Source organism: Entelurus aequoreus, linkage group LG17 (assembly GCF_033978785.1).
Source record: "Entelurus aequoreus isolate RoL-2023_Sb linkage group LG17, RoL_Eaeq_v1.1, whole genome shotgun sequence".
Taxonomy (NCBI): domain Eukaryota; kingdom Metazoa; phylum Chordata; class Actinopteri; order Syngnathiformes; family Syngnathidae; genus Entelurus; species Entelurus aequoreus.
Genome location: NC_084747.1, coordinates 2,916,925 through 2,942,880, shown reverse-complemented (window position 1 = coordinate 2,942,880; position 25,956 = coordinate 2,916,925). Strand labels below are relative to the sequence as shown.

Here is a 25,956-nt window from a genome sequence, read left to right as displayed (position 1 = left end):
TTTTGGCTAATTTGACTTTCCCGCGATGCCCAAAAAGAAGGAGAAGAAAAACGGCGACAGACAAGATGAAGACAAGAAGAAAACGAAGAAAAAACAAAGCCAGTCGCTTCCCGTGGAAGAAAACGACAAAGAAAAAGATTTGTATCTCGTTCAAATTCGATTTTTAAGCGAACAGCTGGAGAGGTGAGTCAGACTTGGAAGCTAGCTCGCTAGCTAACTAGCTAGCTAACAGGCTAATTAGTATATTACATTTTAACCGTTGTAATAATATTATTAAACAACTAGAAGAGGTCATTCCTGAAGGAATTGCGTGTGAATGCTTGATGGTTTGAATAGCTTGAAAAATGTGAGAATTGTGCAACTTGGAAAAATGTCCCATTCATTTCAATGGGAACTTCCTGGAAATTTGGGAATTTTTGAGAAAAGCAGGATTTTTTTACAAAACGATTAGGAGCACGAATGTCCTGAATGAGCTGACTTGTTGGAATTGTTTAAATCGGGCAATAAATGTTGAAGTAGTAAATGGTATTAGGGAATTTCGGGAAAATGGGGAATTTTTTTGAACTTGGAAAAAGGGTAGTTTGAATTTCCAGATCGGTGCAATGTGTTAAAGGTGGAATGGGTTGAAGAATGTGGGAACTGTGGAAGTTTGAAAAATGTCCAATTAATTTTGAATTGGGAAAATGCCCCCCCAAAAAAAAGGAATAATTTTTTTTCGAAGTGTTGAAGTAGAGCACACAATTCCTGAACAGGCTGAATATTTTGAAGTTGGAACGGTTTGAATCAGATGAAAAATGTGGAAGTTGTGGGACTTTGAAGAATGTCCCATTGAATTTCGGGAAAAGCGGGAATTTTTTGGAGAATGGTAAAAAACTTGAATGGTCTGAATGAGTTTATATGGTTGGTGTTGGAATTTGTCAAATCAGTCGACAAATGTTGAAGTAGTAACATGTTGAATTGAGAAATGGTATTACGGAATTCCTGGAATTATCGAATCACCGGAAATTTTTCCAGTTCAAAAAACAACTTTGTTTTTTTTTTCCTGATTAAGAGGAATGTTTTGACGGTGGAACGGTTGAAGTGGGTTGAAAAATGTGGAAGGAGTAGTCAGAAAAAAGGGTGGAAATAGGGCTTTGGAAAAGCAGGAATCCTGGAATTTTTTTGAACTTGGAAAAAGGGTAGTTTGAATTTCCAGAATGGTGCAATTGGTTAAAGGTGGAATGGGTTGAAGAATGTGGGAATTGTGGAAGTTTGAAAAATGTCCAATTAATTTTGAATGGGGAAAATGCCAAAAAAAAAAGGAATTATGGGAAATCCGGGAATTTTTTTCCAAAGTGTTGAAGTAGAGCACACAATTCCTGAACAAGCTGAATATTTGGAAGTTGGAACGGTTTGAACCAGATGAAAAATGTGGAAGTTGTGGAACTTTCAAGAATGTCCCATTGATTTCAATGGGAATTTCGGGAAAAGCAGGATTTTTTGGGAAAATGGTAAAAAAAAACTTGAATGGTCTGAATGAGTTGAAATGGTTGGTGTTGGAATTTTTCAAATCGGTGGAGAAATGTTGAAGTAGTAACATGTTGAATTGAGGAATGATATTACGGAATTCCTGGAATTTCGGGAAAACCGGAATTTTTTCCAGTTCAAAAAACAACTTTGTTTTTTATCCTGATTAAGGGGAATGTTTTGACGGTGGAACGGTTGAAGTGGGTTGAAAAATGTGGAAGTAGTAGTCGTCAGAAAAAAGGGTGGAAATAGGGCTTTGGAAAACCAGGAATTCGGGAAAATCCTGGAATTTTTTTGATCTTGGAAAAAGGGTAGTTTGAATTTCCAGAATGGTGCAATTGGTTAAAGGTGGAATGGGTTGAAGAATGTGGGAATTGTGGAAGTTTGTAAAATGTCCAATTAATTTTGAATGGGGAAAATGCCCAAAAAAAAAAGGAATTATTTTTTCCGAAGTGTTGAAGTAGAGCACACAATTCCTGAACAGGCTGAATATTTTGAAGTTGGAACGGTTTGAATCAGATGAAAAATTTGGAAGTTGTGGAACTTTGAAGAATGTCTCATTGATTTAAATGGGAATTTCAGGAAAAGCGGGAATTTTTTGGAAAATGGTAAAAAAAAACCCTGAATGGTCTGAATGAGTTGAAATGGTTGGTGTTGGAATTTTTCAAATCGGTGGAGAAATGTTGAAGTAGTAACATGTTGAATTGAGGAATGATATTACGGAATTCCTGGAATTTCGTGAAAACCGAGAATTTTTCCAGTTAAAAAAACAACTTTGTTTTTTGTCCTGATTAAGGGGAATGTTTTGACGGTGGAACGGTTGAAGTGGGTTGAAAAATGTGGAAGTAGTAGTCGTCAGAAAAAAGGGTGGAAATAGGGCTTTGGAAAAGCAGGAATTCTGGAAAATCCTGGAATTTTTTTGAACTTGGAAAAAGGGTAGTTTGAATTTCCAGAATGGTGCAATTGGTTAAAGGTGGAATGGGTTGAAGAATGTGGGAATTGTGGAAGTTTGAAAAATGTCCAATTAATTTTGAATGGGGAAATTGCCAAAAAAAAAAAAAAGGAATTATGGGAAATCCGGGAATTTTTTTACGGAGTGTTGAAGTAGAGCACACAATTCCTGAACAAGCTGAATATTTGGAAGTTGGAACTGTTTGAATCAGATGAAAAATGTGGAAGTTGTGGAACTTTGAAGAATGTCCCATTGATTTCAATGGGAATTTCGGGAAAAGCAGGATTTTTTGGGAAAATGGTAAAAACAAAACTTGAATGGTCTGAATGAGTTGAAATGGTTGGTGTTGGAATTTTTCAAATCGGTGGAGAAATGTTGAAGCATGTTGAATTGAGAAATGGTATTACGGAATTCCTGGAATTTCGAGAAAACCGGGAATTGTCTTACACAACACTTCCTGATGTATAATACAATGCAAAAATGTCAATTTCTTTCACTTTATCCTGCATCCTCTTTAAAAGTCCAACATTTTTCCCCGTCAAATTTGGACAACCATCTGTTGTCACACCTGCCAGCTTGTCCCATTTCAGTCCTAACATGTCCAAACACGCATTTACCTATGTGAACAAGTCATTACCTGTGGTTGTCTCTTTAATTGACTGCATGGCTGCCAGCTACTCCGTGATTTGACAGTCTGCAGTTATCCCACGTAAGAAGATGAGCAGCTGGGCGGTGTCACGTACATCGCAGCTCTCATCCAAAGCCGGCGAAAAACAGTCAAAGTCGGCCGTTCTGTTCTTCAGCTGAAGCTCCGAGTTTCCAGCGATGGTCTCAACCCGCCTCGTTACAGTGCGTCGGGAGAGTGACACGTTCTCAGATGCGCCCCTCTTCTCCGGGCATATCGGCGCAACAGAGTCCAATAAGCACTCCTTAATAAACTCTGTCAGAAAACGCCTTACTTTTTCTGGCGATTTTGTGAGAAATGACGAAACTTGTCCTGACGGCTGCATCTCTGGGGGTGTGACATTTGGCAAAAAGTCCTTGTTGGGTTTGCAGTTTTACCATCAACGCATCAGCCTCCCTTGCGCGCGCTTCATCAGACACATTCCGGTATTTTTCCTGGTGCTTGGTCGTGTAGTGGCGATTCAAATGATATTCTTTAAACACAGCAACCTGTGTACCACAAATTAAGCACACGGCTTTACCTTTCATTTCTGTGAAGAAATACTTGGCAGTCCATGTCTTGTTGAAAACACGCCATTCCTCATCAACTTTTCTCTTTTTAGCGTCTCGGGGGTAACCGTGCATCACTTGTCGCCGTGCACCTTCACTCACAGGTTACACACGGACATACGCCCATAAATAACACTTTTCAAAATAAAAGCGGCACAGTTGTATTGCACGCACGACATAGATGTTTTTTTTAAATGTATTTTGTACATCGCAGCTCTCATCCAAAGCCGGCGAAAAACAGTCAAAGTCGGCCGTTCTGTTCTTCAGCTGAAGCTCCGAGTTTCCAGCGATGGTCTCAACCCGCCTCGTTACAGTGCGTCGGGAGAGTGACACGTTCTCAGATGCGCCCCTCTTCTGTGATTGCCGCTGTTCACATTCACTCACAATCGCGCACGAGCATACGTCCACACGGAAGTAATACAAATAACGCTTTTCAAAACAAAAGCAGCACCGTTGTATTGCACACTCGACATGGATACTTTTTTAAATGTATTTTGTGATTTATGATTGGCCTCACGCGGGCCGGACAGGGACGCACAAAGGGCCGGATGTGGCCCGCGGGCCGCAGAATGCCCAGGTCTGGTTTGAAGTGAACATAAAAACAGTGTACCCACAAGTTCAGAGCTAACAATGCTAACGTATAACATGACATAACGTTTTGGCAATATTGATTTGAATTTGATTTTAGAAATATCGCCATTTCCTCCGCAGCCCGTTTAGGCAGCAGTAGCTTGCTGACAATAGGTCCGTTTTTATCATTGCTACTTTCTAACACCTCCCCCCTACTTTTGTGTCCTTTTTTTGAAGATATCAGCTGAAATGTAAGGAAGTGACCAATGAGAAGAAGGCCTTGACGTCCCAGTGCAGCTTTCTGGAGAAGGAGAAGGAGGACATTGTGGACTTTCTCAAGCACTCCCTGCTGGAGAAAGAGGACGAGCTGGACGACACGTCCGAGCGTCTGCGGGCTCTGCGGCGAGAGGCCGACCAGGACATGGATGCTCTGCGACTGCAGCTGGCTCGGGAGCGACAGGAAGTGGTGGAGCGCAGCGACGAGCTCGCGGAACAGAACGCCAAGCTAGGTAGCTGGGAGGTTCTCTTCCAGGTTCCTCTCTTAGTAAAAGTTGACATAAGGAAGATCCTTCGCATGACACGAGTGTTCGGTTTTGCTAGTCAAAGATCCTTGATATGACAGGAGTGTTATTCTCTTTTTAAGGATTACATACATCAATAAATACATCAATTCTAGTCAAAGATCCTTGATATGAAAAGTGTTATTCTCTTTTTAAGGATTAAATACATCAATTCTAGTCAAAGATCCTTGATATGACAAGAGTGTTATTCTCTTTTTAAGTATTAAATACATCAATTGTAGTCAAATATCCTTGATATGACAGGAGTGTTATTCTCTTTTTAAGTATTACATACATCAATTGTAGTCAAAGATCCTTAATATGAGAAGAGTGTTATTCTCTTTTTAAGGATTAAATACATCAGTTGTGGCCAAATATCCTTGATATGATAGGAGTCTTATTCTCTTTTTACGTATTAAATACATCAATTCTAGTCAAAGATCTTTGATCTGCTGTTTTTAGTAATATACTAGAAAAATAGTACCGTAGTTAAAGGCCTACTGAAAGCCACTACTACCGACCACGCAGTCTGATAGTTTATATATCAATGATGAAATCTTAACATTATAACACATGCCAATACGGCCGGGTTAACTTATAAAGTGACATTTTAAATTTTCCGCTAAACTTCCGGTTCGAAACGCCTCTGAGGATGACGTATGCGCGTGACGTAACCCGGGGAACACGGGTATGCCTTCCACATTGAAGCCAATACGAAAAAGCTCTTTTCATTTCATAATTCCACAGTATTCTGGACATCTGTGTTCGTGAATCTGTTTCAATCATGTTCATTGCATTATGGAGAAGGAAGCTGGGCAAGCAAAGAAGAAAGTTGTCGGTGCGAAATGGACGTATTTTTCGAACGTAGTCAGCCACAACAGTACACAGCCGGCGCTTCTTTGTTTACATTCCCGAAAGATGCAGTCAAGATGGAAGAACTCGGATAACAGAGACTCTAACCAGGAGGACTTTTGACTTCGATACACAGATGCCTGTAGAGAACTGGGACAACACAGACTCTTACCAGGATTACTTTGATTTGGATGACAAAGACGCAGACGTGCTACTGTGAGTATGCAGCTTTGGCTTCTAAACATTTGATCGCTTGACCGTATGTGCGCAACTTTTTTTTGCGTATGTACGTAACTTTTTTAAAATATATAAGCTTTATGAACCTTGGGTTAGGTGAACGGTCTTTTGGGCTGAGTGATTGTGTGTGTTGATCAGGTGTTTGAATTGTATTGGCGTGTTCTATGGAGCTAGGAGCTAGCATAGGAGCTAGGAGCTAGCATAACACGTACCGTACCGTACGTGCGCATCACGTACGTAACTTTTTAAAAATATATAAGCTTTATGAACCTTGGGTTAGGTGAACGGTCTTTTGGGCTGAGTGATTGTGTGTGTTGATCCTCTATATGACAGGTGCACTGGAATTTAAGAGAAGACTGTGAAAAACGTCAAAGATCCTCTATGACAGGAGTGATCTGGTATTTTGCAGTATGTTCCCTAAAAACAACAGTCAAAGATCCTCTATGACAGGAGTGATCTGGCATTTTTACAGTACCGGTATATTCCCTAAAAACAACAGTCAAAGATCCTCTATATGACAGGTGCACTGGAATTTAGGAGAATACTGTGAAAAACGTCAAAGATCCTCTATGACAGGAGTGATCTGGTATTTTGTTCCCTAAAACAACAGTCAAAGATCCTCTATATGACAGGTGCACTGGAATTTCAGAGAAGACTGTGAAAAACATCAAAGATCCTCTATGACAGGAGTGATCTGGTATTTTTACAGTACCGGTATATTCCCTAAAAACAACAGTCAAAGATCCTTTATGACAGGAGTGATCTGGTATTTTGCAGTATGTTCCCTAAAAACAACAGTCAAAGATCCTTTATGACAGGAGTGATCTGGCATTTTTACAGTAACGGTATATTCCCTAAAAACAACAGTCAAAGATCCTCTATCTGACAGGTGCACTGGAATTTAGGAGAATACTGTGAAAAACGTCAAAGATCCTCTATGACAGCAGTGATTTGGCATTTTGTTCCCTAAAAGAACAGTCAAAGATCGTCTATATGACAGGTGCACTGGAATTTAAGAGAAGACTGTGGAAAAACGTCAAAGATCCTCTATGACAGGAGTGAGCTGGTATTTTGCAGTATGTTCCCTAAAACAACAGTCAAAGATCCTTTATGACAGGAGTGATCTGGCATTTTTACAGTAACGGTATATTCCCTAAAAACAACAGTCAAAGATCCTCTATGACAGGAGTGATCTGGCATTTTTACAGTACCTGTATATTCCCTAAAAACAACAGTCAAAGACCCTCTATGACAGGAGTGATCTGGCATTTTTACAGTAACGGTATATTCCCTAAAACAACAGTCAAAGATCCTCTATATGACAGGGGCACTGGAATTTCAGAGAAGACTGTGAAAAACGTCAAAGATCCTCTATGACAGGAGTGATCTGGTAGTTTTACAGTACCGGTATATTCCCTAAAAACAACAGTCAAAGATCCTCTATATGACAGGAGTGTGCTGCTGTGTTTAGGAATCAACAGCATTTTCTCCTCACCAAGTTGCCGGTGAAATATCGCCACTTAAAAGTGAAGGTGTGTTTCTCTTGCGCCCCCTAGTGGCCAGGCTGACTGCTGTGGAGGAGTTTGAAAGGCAGAAGGAGCAGATGATGTCCAAGATGGCGGCGCTGGAGAAGCAGCTGACCAATCAGGAGGAGGCACACGCCGCTGCCCTGCACGCCGTGGAGATGAAGGCTCTGCTGGAAAAGAGCAGGTGGAAAAGCCGCTGACACAGCACATCCTCCAAGTTGTTCTTGCCTGCTCCAAGATGGCCGCCACAGTTGACCTCTCCCTTCCCCGGGTGGACAGGCTAGCGAGTCAGATGGAGGTCCAGGCGGCGGACTTGGAGCGCGTGGCGGAGAGCAAACTGCCCGAGACCACCAGGAGGACCCTGCAGGAGAACCAGGAGGTCAAGGTGCGATACGGCGTGCTCTCCGAGAGGGCCCACGACCTGGCCCAGGAGAACGCCGCCCTGCGGGACCAGAAGACCAAGATGGCCGCAGACGTGGACGTCTTGGAGGAGACCATCAGGGAAATGTCTCGTCAGAGTTGTGTCCGCAAGAAGGTGAGAGCAACAATCTGTTAGATCTTCTCTTTCTGACCACAAGCAGCTTTACACAAACATGGCGTCTCTTTTGTGTCACATTTTTCTTCCATTTGGACTTTTCCCCCTTCCTTTTATCTGAAATACACAAACTGTATCATCATAAATGTCATACAGTCCATATCCGTTGTGGTCTTTTAGGCTTCATAACGCGCCACACATTTTCAATGGGAGACAGGTCTGGACTACAGGCAGGCCAGTCTAGTACCCGCACTCTTTTACTATGAAGCCACGTTGATGTAACACGTGGCTTGGCATTGTCTTGCTGAAATAAGCAGGGGCGTCCATGGTAACGTTGCTTGGATGGCAACATGTGTTGCTCCAAAAGCTGTATGTACCTTTCAGCATTAATGGTGCCTTCACAGATGTGTAAGTTACCCATGTCTTGGGCACTAATACACCCCCATACCATCACACATGCTGGCTTTTACACTTTGCACCTATAACAATCCGGATGGTTCTTTTCCTCTTTGGTCCGGAGGACACATGGCCCACAGTTTCCAAAAACAATTTGAAATGTGGACTCGTCAGACCACAGAACACTTTTCCACTTTGTATCAGTCCATCTTAGATGAGCTCAGGCCCAGCGAAGCCGACGGCGTTTCTGGGTGTTGTTGATAAACGGTTTTCGCCTCGCATTGGAGAGTTTTAACTTGCACTTACAGATGTAGCGACCAACTGTAGTTACTGACAGTGGGTTTCTGAAGGGTTCCTGATCCCCATGTGGTGATATCCTTTACACACTGATGTGGCTTGTTGATGCGGTACAGCCTGAGGGATGGAAGGTCACGGGCTTAGCTGCTTACGTGCAGTGATTTCTCCACATTCTCTGAACCCTTTGATGATATTACGGAGCGTAGATGGTGAAATCCCTAAATTCCTTGCAACAGCTGGTTGAGAAAGGTTGTTCTTAAACTGTTCAACAATTTGCTCAGGCATTTGTTGACAAAGTGGTGACCCTCGCCCCATCCTTGTTTGTGAATGACTGAGCATTTCATGGAATCTACTTGTATACCCAATCATGTCACCCACCTGTTCCCAATTAGCCTGCACACCTGTGGGATGTTCTAAATAAGTGTTTGATGAGCATTCCTCAACTTTATCAGTGTTTATTGCCACCTTTCCCAACTTCTTTGTCACGTGTTGCTGCCATCAAATTCTAAAGTTAATGATTTGCACAAAAAAAAAAGTTTATGAGTTTGAACATGAAATATGTTGTCTTTGTAGCATATTCAACTGAATATGGCTTGAAAATGATTTGCAAATCATTGTATTCCGTGTATATTTACATCCAACACAATTTCCCAACTCATATGGAAACGGGGTTTGTATATATGTAATATAACATACAAATATACATATACTACATACATATAATATATAGGTACGCACGCACGCACAATGTGCAAACCTTTACTTAAAAAGGGACTTTTGTGGAGGCTAGAAGCAATTATTCATGTTTACATTGTTTCTTATGGTGAACTCGGCTTTACTATACAAACTTTTTCCAGGGATCAATTAAGTTTGTAAAATGAGGTCCCACTGTAATTAGACATCTTTTCTTTTAAATTTCCCAAAAAATAAATCATTATTGGATTTTTTTCCCCAAGTTTTTATAAATAAAGTATTGTTCTTTTTACCTGAAAAAACATTGTTGGAAAGTTCCTAACATTTTACTTTAAAGCACATATGTCAGAGTCAAGGCCCGCGGGCCATATCCGGCCCGCGAGAAGGTTTTTTACGGCCCTTGGGATGATCTTGATTTATTATTAGAACCGGCCCGCAGACCGCAGATCTTTTACACGCACCAAGCGGGTGCCGGTCCAAGGTTCCGAAAGGGGGCGAGCGGCCCGCCGGGACGCGCCTGCCGGCCGAAGGGCTGCAGCCCGGCCGTCAGTCGCGGAGCCCGCCGTGCCACGCGCGCCAAGGGGGCGGGCCGAAACCCGGCCCCGAGGCCCTGAGACTTCTGCTTTGTTTCCCCAAACCGCGCGTCACCGCCGGGCCCGCACCACCGTCGGGCTGCAGCCCGAGCGTCGGTGGCGGAACCCGTCATGTGCCGCGCGCGCCAAGCGGAGCGGGGGGGTCAAGCGGGCCGAAACCCGCAGGCCACCCCCTCACCACGAGGCCCTGAGACTTCTGCGTTTGACCCCTACGCGCGGCCCGTCGGGACGCGCCCGCCGTCAAGCCACGAGGGCCAGCCGTCGGGTCGCGGAGCCCGCCGTGCCACGCGCGCCAAGGGGCGGGCCGAAACCAGCGGGGGGTTTCGGGCACCCAACTCGCCTCCCTCCCACGGAGGGAGGAGGGGGGTTTAATGTGAACATTACTGTGCAATCACATATTTAGAGTTTTTACCCAATTCAAGTTTAAAAGTTAAAGTTTAATATTTGTTTTCACTGCATGTTACTTCTCCTTAAACAAAGTGTTGTTTTTGATTTATAGATTTTTGCACTTTATTTTATTGTATTTCAATTTAATTATATTTTAAAAATATTTCAGTTGAGTGGATGATAGAAAATTGCTATTATTGTTTTTTTCTTTGAAGTAAATTTAGCCCACTTTTGCTAAAATAGAAAATATAGGCTACTGATGGTGCCTTGAATACCGGTTTCTTTCATTTAATGTTCATGTTATGGGGATTTTTATATAAAGGAAATTTGTCTTTTGTGTCTGTTGAAAATTAAAGATTACTGACAGAGCCATAAGAAAATATTGCTTTATTTATCTGATCATATTGGAATATATTTGTTAGGTTTTCAGTAGGTTCAATTAGGTTCACTAGACTATATGCGTCATTTAAAAATGTTTCAATGAACATTCGAACAGTCCGGCCCTCGGCTTGTAGCTAAATTTTTTATTTGGCCCTCCGTCCATTTGACTTTGACACCCCTGCTTTAAAGCAAATAATTACATACATCTTTGACAGCTTAATTTTTTTTTTTTTATCTTAGAAACTTTTTTTCACTTTTAAAATTTAGTGATTTTTCTTTTACTAAAAACTACATTTAAATATAATTTTCCTTTTTGGATTCAACTTTTTATATGTATAGAAAATATTTTTATCTTTGTCTTAATTGTATTGAGCTGTGTTGACGTCCTTCCTCCACCAGGTGGCGGAGCAGCTGACCTCAAAGTGCCAGCAGCTGCAGACGCAGCTGAAGGAGAGCAGCCATGACTTGGAGAAACTTGGGAGCAAACATGAGAAAGTCCGAGGCCAACTGGAGGAAGTCAGGTTAAAGAACACAACACATGTCGTAAACGCTCTGCTTTTTTTATTTTTAAACTTTAATAATGATACATAAGAAAGCACCATATTGGAATGACCGCTTGGTTATTGTTGCGTTGACCAGCATTCCTCCAATGGGGAATTCAAATTGCTAGTCTCGCCCAGATTCTTTTTATGGCAATAAGCTGATGTTTATATTCAATCAATAGGCAGCAGTTGGTATTTTGTGGTTTATTCTCCAAGCTTAGAGGACAAACCTGAGACCAACCCAGCACCCAAGCGTTCCCTAGCCCGGTCCAGATCGGTCTACCAAAACCCCGGAACTCCTGTCTACTTCCTCCTTCTCCTGTCCCCCCCACCTGCTGTTTCCCCAGTCTAGCTGTGCTCCTTATCTTAGGAATGTAATGGCAGTCTCAACAAAGACAGCGCTCTGACTCTAACCAAGGACACTCGAATCCAAGCACTTTGTACCACACGAGACATTAGCTGATGTAAATATGACTATAGGAGTTTTTAGAAAGAAGTAACACTTAAATATGGATATGATTCTGATCTGCTTCCAACATTATTAATAAAAAGTTAACAAAATGCAACTCATATTTCAAAATGCAGCTAGCCACAGCTGTTAAAAACGTTATTTAGAGGATTTATGGTAAATAAACTTTTTTTTTTTCCCTCTCCAGAGACAGCCATACCATCGCCATCAAGCAGTCCAGCAAAAACCGTGCTTTGGCGGCGCGTCTGGAGGCGGAGCTACAGCAGGAGAGGGAGAGAAGGTCCAAAATGCAGGAAGCCGTGGCTGCTGTCAGACATGTTGTCATGGTGATGAAGACCCATCCTGTCATCCGGGTCTTCTTCAGATCTTCATTATCGTCACTTTGTGCAGGAAGCACATCAGAACCCGGAGGCGGTCCGGTGGAATCAGCTGATGCAGAAGCTTCTGGTCATCCTGGAAGGCTCCGCCCCCTCGATGAGCGACGCCAGCAAGCTCACCTTTGACAGGCGGTAAGGACCAGCAGGAAATGTTTGTACGAAGGTCTACTGCAGTGTAGTTTGTTCCTTGTCTCCCGAACAGGACGGAAAGTTCCAGTTCCCACTTCCAGTTGTCACGAGCCACTTTGAAAGCCAAACATGCACCCTCCAGAGGACAAAAACAATGAGAACGCCGACAGAAAACTGTGTGGTGAGTCGAGTTGAAAAAACGAATTCATGGCTTTTATCGTCCAATCAGATCGCTTTGATGATATTCATGTGTTCCTCGTTATGCACTTGGGATGTGTGCATGACTTTGCTGTGCGAATAGTCTTCAACTTTTGTTTCATTTGGAGGTGAAAAACCTACATATTCATTCTTGTTATCCACATGACACTTTTAGACATTCATGAAAAGAAACAGTGGCAAAATATAGAGATGTCGGATAATATCAGACTGCTGATATTATCGGCCGATAAATGCTTTAAAATGTAATATCGGAAATGATCGGTATCGGTTTCAAAAAGTAAAATGTATGACTTTTCAAAAGGCCGCTGTGTACACGGACGTAGGGAGAAGTACAGAGCGCCAATAAACCTTAAAGGCACTGCCTTTGTGTGTTGGCCCAGTCACATAATATCTACGGCTTTTCACACACACAAGTGAATGCAGGGCATACTTGGTCAACAGCCATACAGGTCACACTGAGGGTGGCCGTATAAACAACTTTAACACTGTTACAAATATGCGCCACACTGTGAAGCCACACCAAACAAGAATGACAAACACATTTGGGGAGAACATCCGCACCGTAACACAACATAAACACAACAGAGCAAAATACCCAGAACCCCTTGCAGCACTAACTCTTCCGGCACGCTACAATATACACCCCCCGCTACCCCAAAACCCTGCCCACCTCAACCTCCACATGCTCTCTCAGGGAGAGCATGTCCCAAATTCCAAGCTGCTGTTTTGAGGCATGTTAAAAAAAATAATGCACTTTGTGACTTCAATAATAAATATGGCAGTGCCATGTTGGCATTTTTTTTAGGGATGTCCGATAAATGCGTTAAAATGTAATATCGGAAATTATCGTTTTTTTTATTATCTGTATCGTTTTTTTTTTTTTTTATTATTTTTTATTTTTTATTAAATCAACATAAAAAACACAAGATACACTTACAATTAGTGCACCAACCCAAAAAACCTCCCTCCCCCCATTTCTTTCTGTTATCAATTTTCTGGTTCCTACATGATATATCAATATATATCAATACAGTCTGCAAGGGATACAGTCCGTAAGCACACATGATTGTGCGTGCTGCTGCTCCACTAATAGTACTAACCTTTAACAGTTAATTTTACTCATTTTCATTAATTACTAGTTTCTATGTAACTGTTTTTATATTGTTTTACTTTCTTTTTTATTCAAGAAAATGTTTTTAATTGAGTTATCTTATTTTATTATTTAAAAAAAGAAAAGTACCTTATCTTCACCATACATGGTTGTCCAAATTAGGCATAATAATGTGTTCATTCCACGACTGTATGTATCGGTTGATATCGGTTGATATCGGTATCGGTAATTAAAGAGTTGGACAATATCGGATATCGGCAAAAAGCCATTATCGGACATCCCTAATTTTTTTCCATAACTTGAGTTGATTTATTTTGGAAAACCTTGTTACATTGTTTAATGCATCCAGCGGGGCATCGCAACAAAATTAGGCATAATAATGTGGTCATTTCACAACTGTATATATCGGTATCGGTTGATATCGGTATCGGTAATTAATAGTTGGACAATATCGGAATATCGATAAAAAAGCCATTATCGGACATCTCTAGTATAATATACTCTTAATTTGAAATAAGTCTTCATCTAAAGACTTTTTTTTTTTTTTTTTGCTCAAATATATATGTTTTACCATAGACCAGTATATCGCTTGAATTTATTATAAACATCTTTTTTTATTATTAGTTTTTGTTCAAATGTTATAAAATTGTTTTTATTTTACCTAAACTTTATTTTTTAATGCTAGTAATTAGTATATATGTAACATTATCACAAACATTTTATTTTTGCAGCATCATTATACACATTTATTTTTTTTAATTTCATATTTTATTTTACAATAAAAAATGTTTTTTCCCCATACAAGAACAACGAAATTGCGGATGATGAAGCAAAATGTAATTACATGCTGGGAATTAGTATGTCATTTTTATTACTACTATCACAATGGCATAATCATATTATTATGTATTTTGTAATTACCTTTTGTTCAAATGTAATATTTATTCTTTTTTTTATGTGTATACAAAAAACATTGCAGCTATTAAGCACAGTTTTATAATCCATGTTGAAAAATGATTACATTTTTTTTTATTGTAATATAACTTTGTTTAAATGATTGTATATATAAAATCTCAGCAATTTAGTATCTTAAAGTTTATTTATATAGTATTTATATAGCCCTTAATCACAAGTGTCTCAAAGAGCTGCTAGTATACATTGTTACAAAATTGTATTATACATTCAGTGTTTCCCATAAACTGCCAAGATACCTGTGGCGGTGGGGGCGTGGTCACCATGACATCATCGAGTAATTTGCATAATTAACTACAATATGATTTTCTCTAAAAAGGCTCAAAAAATGTATACTTACTAATTAATAATAGTTTTGTTTTAATCCATTTTACAATATAATTACAACACTTTATGTACATATTTATATACAGATTTGAACAATAAGTTATTCACTGAAATATATTTATTAATTGTGGTTTTTACAAAAAATATCTTATAAAATATAAAAGCTAAAATGTCTCTTAAAGCTCTGCCCCTTTAATTAGTGCATACTAAATAATTTCACTTTAGCCTACTACTACAAGCATATTATTTACCAGCAACATAAAGTGAAACAGAAGCAGAGGTGTCCTGCCACAGTCAGTAACAAATAAACAGAAAACAGTAGTGGTCAAATACAAATAAGGCAACAAGAGAAGTATCCTACACTTCTCTTTTGTAAAGTAAATCTGAACAGCCGATATGGGCATCTACATTAATAATTTATTTTATTTTATTTTTTCGTGGCGGGCCGCCACAAATAAATGAATGTGTGGGAAACACTGACATTTTCAAAATGTACTTTGTTAATTATTAACTTGTTTTTATTCTACAATTTTATCAATTCGAATATATCATTGTATTTATTTCAATTAACAAATGATTATTCAGTCGGCTCTTTTAGAAGTCGTACCTCATACTTCCTGTTATCAATACGAGCAACTAAAAAGAAAAACATAAAAAATATATTTTAATGGATGTTTATTGTTACATGGTGACGTCGAGGTCAATTTAAAAGGACACAAAGTGGAAAGGAGACGAAAAGAAAGTGGCGTTGAGCTAGCGGTATGTACAATGAAATACATAGATCTGCTTTAAAAACTATACCTTGATAAATACAGAACTTCATGGATCAATATTTGTAATAATAATAATAGGAAATATTGAAAATACTGTAGAGTTTCTTTTAAATAGATACAAAGGATTTGTATAAAAGTGGAGCTCATTGGCTGATGTTGGACTTGAGATCAAAATATGTACACAACTTTACTACTCGGGGGCGAAAAATAGAAAATATCATTAGTTGGATTGCAAAAAAAACCAAAAAAAAACGGAGGAAAAAGTCGAAAAAGACGAAAAAGAGTCAGGAGTTGACCTGCTGGTACATTCACATTAAGGCGTCTCTCATAAGGCCGGCGTGGGCGCACTAATCAAACGCACCTCTGCGAGTGGGGCTGGGCGACATCTTTCGGCCCAGTCGAGGCGTGCCCTGAAAGGGCGAGAGAGAGAGAGAGAGAGAGAGAGAGAGAGAGAGAGAGAGAGACACGCACACATTATTAATGGCAGCCCAGGAAGGTCAAAAGCTCAAATGAAAGAATAGAAATAATGCGAGGACTCACTGGTGACTGAGCTTTGGAGAAGTTGACGTGTGCGTAGAGCAGGACGGCGATGTCCTTGTGTCCCGCCTCCAGAGAGATGGACAGAGCGTTACTCTCATCCTGGAGCACATAAATCAATCAAAGCATTGATTACAAATCAATCGTATAATATCAATAAAGTAGAAGAAATTCCCCCACCATGTCAGAGTCTACTTTCCTTACATTTCAATCAATCAATCAATCAAAGTTTACTTATGTAGCCCTAAATCACGAGTGTCTCAAAGGGCTGCACAAGCCACAACGACATCCTCGGTTCAGATCCCACACCAGGGCAAGGAAAAACTCAACCCAATGGGACAATGAGAAACCCTGGAGAGGACCACAGATGTGGGGACCCCCCCTAGGGCGACCGGTGCAATGGATCTAACATAATAGTGTGAGAGTCCAGTCCATAGTGGATCTAACATAATAGTGTGAGAGTCCAGTCCATAGTGGATCTAACATAATAGTGAGAGTCCAGTCCATAGTGGATCTAACATAATAGTGAGAGTCCAGTCCATAGTGGATCTAACATAATAGTGAGAGTCCAGTCCATAGTGGATCTAACATAATAGTGTGAGAGTCCAGTCCATAGTGGATCTAACATAATAGTGAGAGTCCAGTCCATAGTGGATCTAACATAATAGTGAGAGTCCAGTCCATAGTGGATCTAACATAATAGTGAGAGTCCAGTCCATAGTGGATCTAACATAATAGTGTGAGAGTCCAGTCCATAGTGGATCTAACATAATAGTGTGAGAGTCCAGTCCATAGTGGATCTAACATAATAGTGAGAGTCCAGTCCATAGTGGATCTAACATAATAGTGTGAGAGTCCAGTCCATAGTGGATCTAGCATAATATTGTGAGAGTCCAGTCCATAGTGGATCTAACATAATAGTGAGAGTCCAGTCCATAGTGGATCTAACATAATAGTGTGAGAGTCCAGTCCATAGTGGATCTAACATAATAGTGTGAGAGTCCAGTCCATAGTGGATCTAACATAATAGTGAGAGTCCAGTCCATAGTGGATCTAACATAATAGTGTGAGAGTCCAGTCCATAGTGGATCTAACATAATAGTGTGAGAGTCCAGTCCATAGTGGATCTAACATAATAGTGAGAGTCCAGTCCATAGTGGATCTAACATAATAGTGTGAGAGTCCAGTCCATAGTGGATCTAGCATAATATTGTGAGAGTCCAGTCTATAGTGGATCTAACATAATAGTGAGAGTCCAGTCCATAGTGGATCTAACATAATAGTGTGAGAGTCCAGTCCATAGTGGATCTAACATAATAGTGAGAGTCCAGTCCATAGTGGATCTAACATAATAGTGTGAGAGTCCAGTCCATAGTGGATCTAACATAATAGTGAGAGAGTCCAGTCCATAGTGGATCTAACATAATAGTGAGAGAGTCCAGTCCATAGTGGATCTAACATAATAGTGAGAGTCCAGTCCATAGTGGATCTAACATAATAGTGAGAGAGTCCAGTCCATAGTGGATTTAACATAATAGTGAGAGTCCAGTCCATAGTGGATCTAACATAATAGTGAGAGAGTCCAGTCCATAGTGGATCTAACATAATATTGTGAGAGTCCAGTCCATAGTGGATCTAACATAATATTGTGAGAGTCCAGTCCATAGTGGATCTAACATAATAGTGAGAGTCCAGTCCATAGTGGATCTAACATAATAGTGTGAGAGTCCAGTCCATAGTGGATCTAACATAATAGTGAGAGAGTCCAGTCCATAGTGGATCTAACATAATAGTGAGAGTCCAGTCCATAGTGGATCTAACACAATAGTGTGAGAGTCCAGTCCATAGTGGATCTAACATAATAGTGAGAGTCCAGTCCATAGTGGATCTAACATAATAGTGTGAGAGTCCAGTCCATAGTGGATCTAACATAATAGTGAGAGTCCAGTCCATAGTGGATCTAACATAATAGTGTGAGAGTCCAGTCCATAGTGGATCTAACATAATAGTGAGAGTCCAGTCCATAGTGGATCCAACATAATAGTGAGAGTCCAGTCCATAGTGGATCTAACATAATAGTGTGAGAGTCCAGTCCATAGTGGATCTAACATAATAGTGAGAGAGTCCAGTCCATAGTGGATCTAACATAATAGTGAGAGAGTCCAGTCCATAGTTGATCTAACATAATAGTGAGAGTCCAGTCCATAGTGGATCTAACATAATAGTGTGAGAGTCCAGTTCATAGTGGATCTAACATAATAGTGAGAGAGTCCAGTCCATAGTGGATCTAACATAATAGTGTGAGAGTCCAGTCCATAGTGGATCTAACATAATATTGTGAGAGTCCAGTCCATAGTGGATCTAACATAATAGTGAGAGAGTCCAGTCTATAGTGGATCTAACATAATAGTGTGAGAGTCCAGTCCATAGTGGATCTAACATAATAGTGAGAGAGTCCAGTCCATAGTGGATCTAACATAATAGTGTGAGAGTCCAGTCCATAGTGGATCTAACATAATAGTGTGAGAGTCCAGTCCATAGTGGATCTAACATAATAGTGTGAGAGTCCAGTTCATAGTGGATCTAACATAATAGTGAGAGAGTCCAGTTCATAGTGGATCTAACATAATAGTGAGAGAGTCCAGTCCATAGTGGATCTAACATAATAGTGTGAGAGTCCAGTCAATAGTGGATCTAACATAATAGTGTGAGAGTCCAGTCCATAGTGGATCTAACATAATAGTGTGAGAGTCCAGTCCATAGTGGATCTAACATAATAGTGAGAGAGTCCAGTCCATAGTGGATCTAACATAATAGTGAGAGAGTCCAGTCCATAGTGGATCTAACATAATAGTGAGAGAGTCCAGTCCATAGTGGATCTAACATAATAGTGAGAGAGTCCAGTCCATAGTGGATCTAACATAATAGTGAGAGAGTCCAGTCCATAGTGGATCTAACATAATAGTGAGAGAGTCCAGTCCATAGTGGATCTAACATAATAGTGTGAGAGTCCAGTCCATAGTGGATCTAACATAATAGTGAGAGAGTCCAGTCCATAGTGGATCTAACATAATAGTGAGAGAGTCCAGTCCATTGCAGGCATAATTGTTTTTAAACAATGCTGAAAATGAGGATAAATTGAAATAGCACTAAAGTTTATTATACACTTTTAGTATTACACTCAATTTTATAACTTTATCGCAAATAAAACAAATTACAAAAAAATATTGAATTAAAAATAAATGTATATAAACGTAAAATAGGTTTTATATAAATAAAGAAACAGCTGGAAAATGTAAAAACATGTATCATTAAGTGAATGAACATTTGTTTCTTGCTTTTTATTTATACATTAAAAAATGCTTTATGTACAGTTTGTTCTAAAAAATGTATGTTTTTAATTCTTTAAAAACATTAATATTTACTTAAATGTATCAATTAGGTATTTTCCTTTACATTTTTCTTAAATCTCACTGAAAAGTATTCTACATTAACTACTTCAGTTTTGAGCAAAATTTGACCACACCTATTTCACACAAACATTTCCATTAAATGCTTTTTTTTGCTCAACTCTACACTGAATTATAATTACATTTCTTGCTGTAAATGAGCTGAAATTATATCATTAAATAATCACATCAATTTAAATTCTACACTTTTTTTTTGACCAAATCTTGTATACATTTAACCATGTATTTATAATAATTATTGTATTATAACTATTTTTCCGCTCCAAACAAATAAAGTATAATTGACCACATTTAGAGAAATATTTTTTCCCTCGACAATTTCTGAAAAAAAAAAAAGTGGTGTTGAAACAGTAGTGGAGTACGTGTCAGACAAGTGTGTGTGTGTGTGGAGAATATTTCAAAAGTGATGACGCGGCGTTGTTGACTCACGCTGTCGCTGAGCGTGGCGTCGCAGTCGGGTTGTGCCAGCAGCAGCTTGACGATCTCCACGTGCCCGTGCTCGCTGGCGCACATGAGCGCCGTGGAGCCCTCGTCGTCCTGCACGTTGACGTCGGCGCCGTGAGCCAGCAAGGCGCGAACCATATCCATCCTGCCGTGGCTGACCGCCAGCATCAGACCCGTCTGACCCGCCTGCAGGAGAGAACACACTCGTTAGGAACACCCAATACATCCCGAAACGGGACATTTTGTGCCCTTCAGACTTTTTGTCAAATTTCAATGATAATCTTTTTTAAAAGGACTAATTATACTTTGTCATCTTCTTGAAATGAAATTAGCTTAAAATGATATTTTAATTCCACATTTATCTCAAATACAATCTTTTGTTTACATTTCAATTCAAATGACTGGCTTTCAATTATGCAGTTTTACATTTGTCCACCAGATGGTGCCAGTTTCTCCCAAATGTTAACGTTATAAACTTCAGTACATCCTAAAAGGGACATTTAATGCCATTCTGATTTGTTGTCAAATTTACAAGATTGTATATTTTAAAATCACTAATACTACTTTGTAATCTTCCTGAAATTGGCCCAAAATGATATTTAAAATGACATTTTTATTCCCACATTTATCTCAAATACAATATTTTGTGTTTACATTACAAACTGAATGATTGGCTTTCAATGATGCATTCTTACATTTGTCCACCAGATGGTGCTACTTGCTCCCAATCAAAGCGTGCAGCAAAATGTCACTTTTTATCGATTTCTACAGAAATTATGTGTCGCAATTGTTTTTTTTTGACAAAAGTTTGTACGGGGCATAAAATGAGGGGTGTTTTTACTTGTTTAAAAATAAAATAAAAAGTGGGATTACGCTAAACTGCACTTCCATGGATCACAAATCGCAAAATGCAAATATTATTTGACACGTGCATATCATGCAGAAATCCTTTTGAAAAATGTATTTGTTTATAGTTGGGGAAATATTTAAATACGTCTATAGCTGTTTTTGGGAAGTAGACATTCGAGTGTAATTTTCGTTTAAGCGAAAATAATCCAAACAATGTTGCAGCCAATCATTGACCAAGCTCAGTGCTTAATAATCAGAAATATTCGTATAAAAAAAAAAAAAATGTTTTCAATAAAAATAAAAAAATAATCAGTGGGAATGATTTAAAAATGATGTCATTCAAGAGGGTTAAATCCCCCAAATGTACTATGGTTTTAAAGATCTACTGCAAAAATACTTGTCAAAGATCCTTTTTTTGACATGAGTACTTTGTTTTTAAAAATCTACTGCAAAAATCTTTGTCAAAGATCCTTTTTTTGACAGGAGTACTCTTTTTAAAAATCTACTGCAAAAATCCTTGTCAAAGATCCTTTTTTTGACATGAGTACTCTGTTTTTAAAGATTTACTGCAAAAATCCTTGTCAAAGATCCTTTTTTTGACATGAGTACTTGTTTTTAAAGATTTACTGCAAAAATCCTTGTCAAAGATCCTTTTTTTTGACATGAGTACTTGTTTTTAAAGATTTACTGCAAAAATCCTTGTCAAAGATCTTTTTTTTGACATGAGTACTCGGTTTTTAAAGATTTACTGCAAAAATCCTTGTCAAAGATCTTTTTTTTGACATGAGTACTCGGTTTTTAAAGATTTACTGCAAAAATATTTGTCAAAGATCCTTTTTTTTGACATGAGTACTTTGTTTTTAAAAATCTACTGCAAAAATCTTTGTCAAAGATCCTTTTTTTGACAGGAGTACTCTTTTTAAAAATCTACTGCAAAAATCCTTGTCAAAGATCCTTTTTTTGACATGAGTACTTGTTTTTAAAGATTTACTGCAAAAATCCTTGTCAAAGATCCTTTTTTTGACATGAGTACTTGTTTTTAAAGATTTACTGCAAAAATCCTTGTCAAAGATCTTTTTTTTGACATGAGTACTCGGTTTTTAAAGATTTACTGCAAAAATATTTGTCAAAGATCCTTTTTTTTGACATGAGTACTCTGTTTTTCATAATCTATTGCAAAAATCCTTGTCAAAGATTACTTTTTTTGACATGAGTACTTTGTTTTTAAAAATCTACTGCAAAAATCCTTGTCAAAAATCCTTTTTTTGACATGAGTACTCTGTTTTTAAAGATCTACTGCAAAAATCTTTGTCAAAGATCCTTTTTTTGATATGAGTACTGTTTTAAAAAATCTACTGCAAAAATCTTTGTCAAAGATCCTTTTTTTGACATGAGTTCTCTATTTTTCATAATCTACTGCAAAAATCTTTGTCAAAGATTCTTTCTTTGACATGAGTACTTTGTTTTTAAAAATCTACTGCAAAAATATTTGTCAGATCCTTTTTTTGACAGTACTCTGTTTTTAAAAATCTACTGCAAAAATCCTTGTCAAAGATCTTTTTTTTGACATGACTACTCTGTTTTTCATAATCTATTGCAAAACCCCTTGTCAAAGATCCTTTTTTGACACGAGTACTCTGTTTTTAAAAATCCACTGCAAAAATATTTGTCAAAGATCCCTATTTTGACATGAGTACTCTGTTTTTAAAAATCTACTGCAAAAATATTTGTCAAAGATCCCTATTTTGACATGAGTACTCTGTTTTTAAAGATTTACTGCAAAAATGCTTGTCAAAGATCCTTTTTTTTGACATGAGTACTCTGTTTTTCATAATCTATTGCAAAAATCCTTGTCAAAGATACTTTTTTTTGACATGAGTACTCTGTTTTTAAAAATTTACTGCAAAAATCTTTGTCAAAGATCCTATTTTTGACATGACTACTCTGTTTTAAAAAATCTACTACAAAAATCTATGTCAAAGATCCTTTTTTTGACATGAGTACTCTGTTTTTAAAGATTTACTGCAAAAATCCTTGTCAAAGATCTTTTTTTTGACATGAGTACTCTGTTTTTAAAGATTTACTACAAAAATATTTGTCAAAGATCCTTTTTTTGACATGACTACTCTGTTTTTCATAATCTACTGTAAAAATCTTTGTCAAAGATCCTTTTTTTGACATGAGTACTCTGTTTTTAAAGATTTACTACAAAAATATTTGTCAAAGATCCTTTTTCTGACATGACTACTCTGTTTTAAAAAATCTACTGCAAAAATCTTTGTCAAAGATCCTTTTTTTTGACATGGGTACTCTGTTTTTAAAGATTTACTGCAAAAATCCTTGTCAAAGATAATTTTTTTGACATGAGTACTCTGTTTTTAAAGATTTACTGCAAAAATCTTTGTCAAAGATCCTATTTTTGACATGACTACTCTGTTTTAAAAAATCTACTACAAAAATCTATGTCAAAGATCCTTTTTTTGACATGAGTACTCTGTTTTTAAAGATTTACTGCAAAAATCTTTGTCAAAGATAATTTTTTTGACATGAGTACTCTGTTTTTCATAATCTACTGCAAAAATATTTGTCAAAGATCCCTATTTTGACATGAGTACTCTGTTTTTAAAGATTTACTGCAAAAATCCTTGTCAAAGATAATTTTTTTGACATGAGTACTCTGTTTTTCATAATCTACTGCAAAAATCTTTGTCAAAGATCCTTTTTTTGACATGAGTACTCTGTTTTTCATAATCTACTACAAAAATCTTTGTCAAAGATCCTTTTTTTTGACATGACTACTCTGTTTTAAAAAATCTACTGCAAAAATCTTTTGTCAAAGATCCATATTTGAACATGAGTACTCTGTTTCTTGTAAAAGATCCTTTTTTTGACATGAGTGCTCTGTTTTTCATAATCTATTGCAAAAGCCCTTGTCAAAGATCCTTTTTTGACGAGTACTGTTTTTAAAAATCTACTATAAAATATTTGTCAAAGATCCCTATTTTGACATGAGTACTCTGTTTTTAAAAATCTACTATAAAATATTTGTCAAAGATCCCTATTTTGACATGAGTACTCTGTTTTTAAAAATCTACTATAAAATATTTGTCAAAGATCCCTATTTTGACATGAGTACTCTGTTTTTCATAATCTACTGCAAAAATCTTTGTCAAAGATCCTTTTTTTTGACATGAGTACTCTGTTTTTAAAGATTCACTGCAAAAATCCTTGTCAAAGATTCTTTTTTTGACACGAGTACTCTGTTTTTAAAGATTTACTGCAAAAATATTTGTCAAAGATCCTTTTTTTGACATGACTACTCTGTTTTTCATAATCTACTGTAAAAATCTTTGTCAAAGATCCTTTTTTTGACATGAGTACTCTGTTTTTAAAGATTTACTACAAAAATATTTGTCAAAGATCCTTTTTCTGACATGACTACTCTGTTTTAAAAAATCTACTGCAAAAATATTTGTCAAAGATCCCTATTTTGACATGAGTACTCTGTTTTTAAAGATTTACTGCAAAAATCCTTGTCAAAGATCTTTTTTTTGACATGAGTACTCTGTTTTTAATGATTTACTGCAAAAATATTTGTCAAAGATCCTTTTTTTTTTGACAGGAGTACTCTGTTTTAAAATATCTACTACAAAAATCTTTGTCAAAGATCCTTTTTTTTGACATGACTACTCTGTTTTAAAAAATCTACTGCAAAAATATTTGCCAAAGATCCCTATTTTGACAGCAGTACTCTGTTTTTAAAGATTTACTGCAAAAATCCTTGTCAAAGATAATTTTTTTGACAGGAGTGCTCTGTTTTTCATAATCTACTGCAAAAATCCTTGTCAAAGATCCTTTTTTTGACAGGAGTACTTTGTTTTTAAATATCTACTGCAAAAATCCTTGTCAAAGATCCTTTTTTTGACAGGAGTACTCTGTTTTTAAATATCTACTGCAAAAATCTTTGTCAAAGATCCTACGATAACAGTTTTAAAAGACTTACTCTTTTATCAGATTTTTTTTACAGCAGTTTCGGGTAAATTTTGGTCATTGGAGTTGAAAAGAAGTCCGCATTAAAATAGAATTATTTCCGTTTCTCACCAGCAGGTGGCGCCACAACACAGCAAAGTTCTGGCTAATAAAGCAGCAACTACAGTGGCCACCCTTGTGCCCTGCCGCTGACCTTTGACCTCCGACCCCAGGGGGGGGGGACAGTTTCCACACCCACCTGACTGGCTCGGGCGTTGACGTCGCCTTTGCCGAAGAGTTCCTCCACGATCTGCATGTCTTTGGGCGTTTCCACGGCAGCCAGCGCGGCCAGCATGATGGGTGTGTAGCCCGCCTTGTTCTGCTGGTTGACGTTACACACGTCTGCAACACACACACACACACACACACACACACACACACACACACACACACACACACACACGGTCATGAAACGCTGTCTTTGAAAGTCCACACGCTTCCTCCCGTCAATCACTTGTCCGCCATTGTGCCCCTGCCTCTGTCTCGTAAAGGATCTTTGCAGGGGCCGCACACAAAAGAGCCAAAAGCCTTTGAAGCCCTGTTGGACTGAGTGTCATGTGACCTGGAGTGTCATGTGACCTCTAGCCGACCCACCTGCTGGTGTGAGTGTCATGTGACCTTTTAGCCGACCCACCTGCGTCCAGCAGCTTCTTCACCACCCTGAAGTTGGAGTGAGACACGCTGTAGTGCAGCGCCGTGTTGCCGTTGCCGTCCGCCATGTTGACCACGTGGCGCAGCACGGCCGGCGACACGGCGCCGAAGCCCGCCAGGTAGTCGTCCACCGCGCCGGCCGTCGCCGCCTTCTGGCTGGACACGCGGAACCACTCGTGCTGCACCGTGTTCACGCACGCCCTCTGTGGACACACGCGGCACAGCGCTCCTGTCATATAGACCATCTTTACTGGCGTACAAATACATGCTTTTGCCATTTACAGGATCTTTGACCAGCGTCTTGGCGGTAGGTCTTTAAAAACAGAGTACTCCTGTCAA

The 25,956-nt window shown here is 38.6% G+C and overlaps 2 protein-coding genes across 4 annotated transcripts in view; one reads left to right on the top strand and one right to left on the bottom strand.

The window, feature by feature from the left end:
* Window positions 1–25,956, bottom strand: part of kank1a (KN motif and ankyrin repeat domains 1a) — a 453,264-nt gene that overhangs the window by 318,157 nt on the left and 109,151 nt on the right. Inside the window, exons 8-12 of one of the 2 annotated variants that reach the window (XM_062024418.1) lie at window positions 25,601–25,820; window positions 25,166–25,308; window positions 20,074–20,274; window positions 16,178–16,276; window positions 15,437–16,047 (exon numbers count right to left, since the gene is read on the bottom strand). The exons of the other annotated variant lie outside the window; for it this stretch is intronic. Of the exons in view, the coding sequence (XP_061880402.1) occupies window positions 15,985–16,047; window positions 16,178–16,276; window positions 20,074–20,274; window positions 25,166–25,308; window positions 25,601–25,820 (726 nt within the window). The 3' untranslated portion in view covers window positions 15,437–15,984. Of the gene's footprint in view, window positions 1–15,436; window positions 16,048–16,177; window positions 16,277–20,073; window positions 20,275–25,165; window positions 25,309–25,600; window positions 25,821–25,956 lie in introns of those variants that run through there. 2 annotated transcript variants of the gene reach the window in all.
* On the top strand, window positions 1–25,956 carry LOC133632154 (cilia- and flagella-associated protein 157-like). Of its 2 annotated transcripts, none has more exons than XM_062024426.1 (9): window positions 1–183; window positions 4,499–4,770; window positions 7,467–7,620; window positions 7,716–7,971; window positions 11,118–11,239; window positions 11,917–12,055; window positions 12,120–12,238; window positions 12,309–12,416; window positions 25,045–25,956. In XM_062024426.1, the coding sequence occupies exons 1-8, from the start codon at window positions 26–28 to the stop codon at window positions 12,391–12,393; spliced, it is 1,305 nt and encodes a 434-aa protein (XP_061880410.1). In that variant the 5' UTR covers window positions 1–25; the 3' UTR covers window positions 12,394–12,416; window positions 25,045–25,956. The 2 variants fall into 2 exon arrangements, with proteins under 2 accessions (XP_061880410.1, XP_061880408.1); XM_062024424.1 differs by having other exon boundaries at window positions 25,042–25,956.